General features: G+C 33.4%; 1 protein-coding gene across 6 annotated transcripts in view; it reads right to left on the bottom strand.

The window, feature by feature from the left end:
- Window positions 1-6,000, bottom strand: part of LOC106783761 — a 130,020-nt gene that overhangs the window by 73,229 nt on the left and 50,791 nt on the right. For all 6 annotated transcript variants that reach the window (XM_014742580.1, XM_014742579.1, XM_014742583.1 and 3 more), the window contains exon 3: window positions 1,481-1,561. In XM_014742580.1, coding sequence (XP_014598066.1) covers window positions 1,481-1,561 — 81 coding nt within the window. The remainder of the gene's footprint in view (window positions 1-1,480; window positions 1,562-6,000) is intronic.

The raw sequence follows: 6,000 nt of genomic DNA, 5'->3' as shown, positions 1-6,000 counted from the left end.
AAATTTACCTGCATCAAACGATCAAATGTTAAATAAAATGACTCTGATTATTTTCTTAACGCGATCGATATAATGCGCAAATAAATAATGACACAAATTTTCTTCGACCCATTGCATATATATTATTTTATATCTATGTCTTTTTGAATCTTCCTTTTACGGGTTCGAGTCACTTCTCTGTGAGCACTTTTTAACACATATTCAATAATAAAAAAAAATGTCATGTTAATTAAGCACCTCTCTCAAGTCAATAGTACACAGTTTTCATTTTCCCGAACGGATAACCAATTCGTTTTATATAACCGTTCCCAATCTAGGTGATCTGACGGATATTACTAATTCAACGTGGCTAGATCGTTAACTTAACCATAAAGTAAAAGTTAATATAAAATTATTAATATTGCAAAAAATGTGGGTTGCCTTCTCCTTCATCGTAACCGTATGCTGCTTCTCCCTCTCTCTCTCTCTTTCTCTCTCTTTCTCTCTCTTATTGTTAGATAAGTATTGTTCCATCAGATCCAATAGGTTTCGTCGTCGAGAAACTGAACCATAAGACTCATCAGTAGGGCTTGATATCATTATTTGGTTTAGATTCCCTGCCCTAGACCTAGATGAAACCAACTATTCGGTGGGCTTAGGTACTAATCAAGTAACGAAGACGAGGAGAAGTACAAAAATTGGAACGCGAAGGTGAGCGTTCATCGCCTATATTAATTAAAAGCAAGAAACTAAATCTCCGATGGTCAATAATTACTTTTCTTCTGCAACCAAAGCCGATGTTTACAAGTCTGGCTAGTTGCAAATTGCCCAACTGGGCCATGTGTTTAGGTTTCGTCTTCTTTTGGACCGACCGCTAACGACTCATCAGTAGGGCTAAACAGTCGATCCTACCTCCCTAGACCCAAACACACGTATCATCCTATTCTTGACGTTTATTGTTATTGTACAGCTTGAATATAATGAAATAATGTGTTTCCCCTTCTTGAATTTTCTTCCTCAGGATWGATTTGATCTCGGTTTGTTGTGGAGAATTCAGATCACAAGTCGAACATCTTGCGCACTTGGCTACGAAGGCAACCCGACAAACTACTAATTCTTACTGGTATATATGCGATAACTGAACATACAGGTTTATCAGATTGACGTGTGTAATAATTCTTTCTCTATCAACGAGATGACGCCGTTTAGTACAAATATATATATATATATATATTATACTTATTTAAATAAAATCAAGCTATTACGTATAACTTTATTATTGTGGAAATCAAATCAAAAGTATTTTATTACTTTTACTTATTACTTAAATTACATATTTAACTTATATTTTATTTTCTTTCACACAAGTAAAAAATAAATCAAAGTGATAGTTTTTGCTTAATGTAAAGAAGGAAAAACTTTGTGTTTAAATGAAGGTGGAGAAAAGTATTATTAGATGATAAAAAAAAAAGGAAAAAAAATAACAAATTTATAGTCTTACCTGGGAGACGGTATCGGTCGAGGTTTGTCCAGTGCTAAATCCGAGTTTAGGGGCGAATCAGTTCCGCGGCCACTGGAAGCCCTACGAAAAGGCAATTAAGTATCGTTAGTACAATCACGGAAGTAACTTCGATAGTAACGATTCGTCTAGCTAAGTCCATGTCACATAGGTTTAACGACCTTTTTACGCTCGAGTTAAAACCTCTCGATTTCGCTACTAATATAATTATATATACATACATATATATAGTATAATATGAGAATGAAATAATGCAATGAACAAATATGAATATTTAACAATGCTAAATTCTTATAATGTGTTAGTAAATCGAATAAGTTAATGGATACTCAAATTTCTAAATATCATCTATGTTCAGCTAAAAGTCACTAATTAACATTATTACTAATCCGAGTTATTGCTGGTCAGACTAATTTTTAATGGGGAGAAAATCATGTTTCATTTCAAGTATGCTGTTTCTTAATACTTTTACATATAATTATTGAAGCTTTTTATGGATTAATAGCTAAGAATAATGAAATGTTAAACAACATAAGCTACATAAGTTACTTTGAATTAAAACCGTAACTTACAATCAAATAAATAACATTGAATAAAATAACATATTGTCAAGCAATTAATAAACTGCTGGAAAAAGAATAAAGGTATAATTGTTCCATAATTTAATTAAGAAGAGAGAGAGAGAGAGAGAGAGAGAGAGAGAGAGAGAGAGAGAGAGAGAGAGAGAGAGAGNATAAAGGTATAATTGTTCCATAATTTAATTAAGAAGAGAGAGAGAGAGAGAGAGAGAGAGAGAGAGAGAGAGAGAGAGAGAGAGCCTTGAACAAGTAATAATACAAAGTTAGAGGAGAGGTGAGGGGAGAGGATAAAAAAGAAATGTTCGCTCTTGGTATGATGCTGCTCCCTTGTAAGTAAGGAAAAGAGTACTCGAAATAAGAGCTAGGCAAAAAAAAGTTTAAATTTGTAAATTCTTCGTCGAAAGAAGAAGATAAATGGAAGAAGAATAAGAGTCTCTTGAACTTTTTATTCGCGAATGGAAAAATGCATATATACGCACGTACGCACGTACGAGGCTTCTTCTTTCACATCACGCGACTACTCTCTTTTACCCTTTATACCCGGAATGGAAGCCTGACGGCGTTTTAAAACGTCACGGTGTCTCTACTCGCCGTTTAGAAAAGCATTTGCCTTCTATTTCAACGATACATATATACAGGGTGAACCATTTCAATTGGAACATCTAAATATATCTGTTATTTATAGTCTTATGTTCAAAAAATTTTTACAACTAATTTATAAGTTGTACTAATGAAAATGTATCTGTATTGGTAATAGTGTTTTATTTATTTTTTTGTTTGTTTTTCTTTTTTAGAGATTTCGAACTAATTACTATTTTTTCTTTTTAACCATTGATAACAGAGACATTGTTTAAGTGTTCCGATTTTTAAATGACTCACCCTGTATATATATGTGTGTAAAAAAAAAAGAAAGAGGACTTGCATTAGCACAAAGAATCTTTTTATTTTTCCTTGTACGCTTTCTTTTCCTTTTTTTACGTGAAATGACTAAAATGTTGATGTAACGTGCTGCATTTGAAAAAGAAATAATGGATTTTTGTTGTTGTTACTTAATCATAATGTTGAAAAATATGCAAAAATTACGAAAAATGGATGATTATCCAACGAAGATAAATAAAATAAAATAAAATAAAATGGTAGTAACTAACCGGAAAGAAAAATTGTGTAACATTGAAACGAAAGGGGATACAGTTTTCGAGTAGTACGTTAAACTTATCGATCGGCCGATCTTACGAAGTTACTGGAAAGAGAAAAGATTTCAAGGATCGGTGCACCTGTAGAGAACGAGGATGCTCGCATCACGCTTGCACATCCGTTCGCACGCGCCAACCGGAACGCACCATTACGTAATATCTTCTTTGCTACGTAAAAAGAAAACGTTTTCTTAGATAGGGAAAGTCGAGTTGCTTGTAAATTTGGGGTCGGAATAAAATACAAGGATTATGTGTTTTTACAAAAAAAAAAAAAAGAAAAAAAAGAAAGAAAAAGTCATTTCTCATTTCTCTTTTTCTTGTTCAATATTATTCAGACAATTTTATTCTCATTATTCTCTATGAAATATCTACAAATCGAGTAGCAATGTTTTTGTTTTCGATCGTTATTGTTACTATTATTAAAAAAAAAAAAAAGAAAAAAGAAAAAAACTTGTCGGCAACCCTAATAGAACGGAGATGGGAGGATACGGGCGGAAAATAGCAGGGCGTATGACGCCAAGTGCTTCGTAATAGACTTTCGGGAAATCGGCGCTTTTAGAATTTCAACGAGGGTGACTCACCCTTAACTGCACGTGAGAATGTACAAGAGAGAAGAGAGAGAGAAAGAAGAGGGTCAGTGAGATCTCTCTAAGACGATTCCCGTATGAACGCAGCTGTCGTTCCGCGTGTGCATTTACACGCGTCTTCCGATCAAGAGGAGGAGGAAGTGTTAGAAACGATCCAAGGTGTCTTTAAAGTCTCTTCTAAGTGTCATTTTATTAGATATTTTAATTAGACGATGTGTTTAACGTTCTTATTAAGAAGAAATCGTTACGATAAATCAATTATCCTTTCTTAAATCTCTGAATATGATAACGGAATAATTATATTATAAATTCGATAAACGAGATAAATGAAAAGTTTATTTATAGACCACCCCCGTAGATCTGTAAACGTTGACGAGTCTATAAATTGACTCCCAGTCAGCTAATGTGTTAAATTGTCTATTATTTTTCTATCAGACAAATTCTTCTCAAATGCTTTTCCATTTCTTTTTTTCTTTTTTTGTTTCTTTCTCATATTTATTTTTTTTATAATAATTTTGTATATATATTTGTTATATAATTGAAACGTAGTCGAGATACGAGATAGAATCGTATTTAATTTTGCTACAAAATAAAAAAAACAATAAAAATATAATAATAATAATAAATGACAAATCAGAGATGATCCTTTCCTCCAACACCCACGAGGAGAAACACACAGAGCGAATTGCTTCGCAAAACTTCCTGCTTCTCAAGATCGTATTAAGAGAAAGAGAGAGACAGGATTATGTGGCTACACCACACGAGTCTTCTTCCCTCAGCCTCCTCCTCCTACTCTTCCTCCATCTCTATCTCCACCTCCTACTCCTCCTTCTGCATCAAGACTGCAACCTCCGCGACGCAATGCTCCACCGTCGGAAGATCAAAGTCACCAGTACTAGATATTTCATCGTGGACGTCTGAGCTGGTGCCAACGGTGCCAAATGCGTCCGCCTGAGAGAATTTGCGAGCGGAAGCGAGACAGAAAGAGAAAAAGCACAAAAAAAAGGGGGTGAGAGAGAGAGAGAGAGAGAGAGAGAGAGAGAGAACTGATACATCGTCGTCACCTTGCGGAAACATGAACGCTTCTACTCAACATTTTTGTCGAGTTAATTTGACGTAATTATTGATACTTGTTATAATATCGTGCCGATACTTTACAGGGCGACCCAAACAAATGGGCTACTAAATGATATAAATTAATTTTGTTGACATCATTTTAATTATATTTGAAAGAATTTAAACCGTGTCAATTTTTTTGGGGAGGGGGGGATTTACGTTTAATTTCATTTTATAATTATCGATAATTAAAAAAGGTAAAAAAAAGGTTCAGGATAAATATCCAGTAAATAATAAAATATTGTGTTAGTTTTTACAATTAAAACGAAAGCAATAACTAAAAGTTTTGTCAAGTGTCACACGTTCGATAGAAATGTTTGTATATTTAGAGCCTAGGATTTCATGATGAACACGTTTTCGTCGTTGTTTGGTCGAGAAAAGAAAAAGGCGAGGGAATTTTAAAGAAAAGAAAAATAATTTAATACAAAATCAAAATCTGACTTGCATTAGATTTTGTTTCGCGTTTATTTTATTGCGAATAAAGATTTGATTTTGTCTTTAATAATTCGTAATAATTTGAATTACAATATCCATGCATCAGAATGCAAGAAAAATGTTAATGTAGTATCCGCAAGTATGTATTTCTACTATTTTTGCTCGAGATACGTATCTCGAGAGTCGCAGAAACAGCGTTATATTTACCGCTTCTTCTTCCTCGTGCTCGAGACGTTCCTCGATTTCGCCTCATTCTAGGTCAAAAGTCTGCGAGTATTCTGAGATCGTCGAAAAAGAGAGAGAAAGAGAGACAGAGAGATGGTTTCCTAACGAAACTCTCTCCTATCTTTATCTATTTCTCTGTGTAATGTTGTTTTTTCTAATATTATTTATTTTTTTCTAATTTTATTTGTTTCCCTTCCGACATATTATGACGATATGTATATGAAAAAATTTGCACTGATATTATGACGATACTTTCATTATTTTATTATAATTTGTGATTTTTAATCAACCCTTTTATAATGCCAATCGGAAAATCAAGTTTTATATAATTTAATAAGGTTCGAGAAAACAGGTATAAAAATAAATAT

This window comes from Polistes canadensis, unplaced genomic scaffold (genome assembly GCF_001313835.1).
Source record: "Polistes canadensis isolate GaletaPanama2010 unplaced genomic scaffold, ASM131383v1 scaffold_25, whole genome shotgun sequence".
In the NCBI taxonomy this organism is placed as follows: Eukaryota; Metazoa; Arthropoda; class Insecta; order Hymenoptera; family Vespidae; genus Polistes; species Polistes canadensis.
Note: the sequence above shows the minus strand (reverse complement) of the source record. Positions and strands in the feature narration are given on the sequence as shown.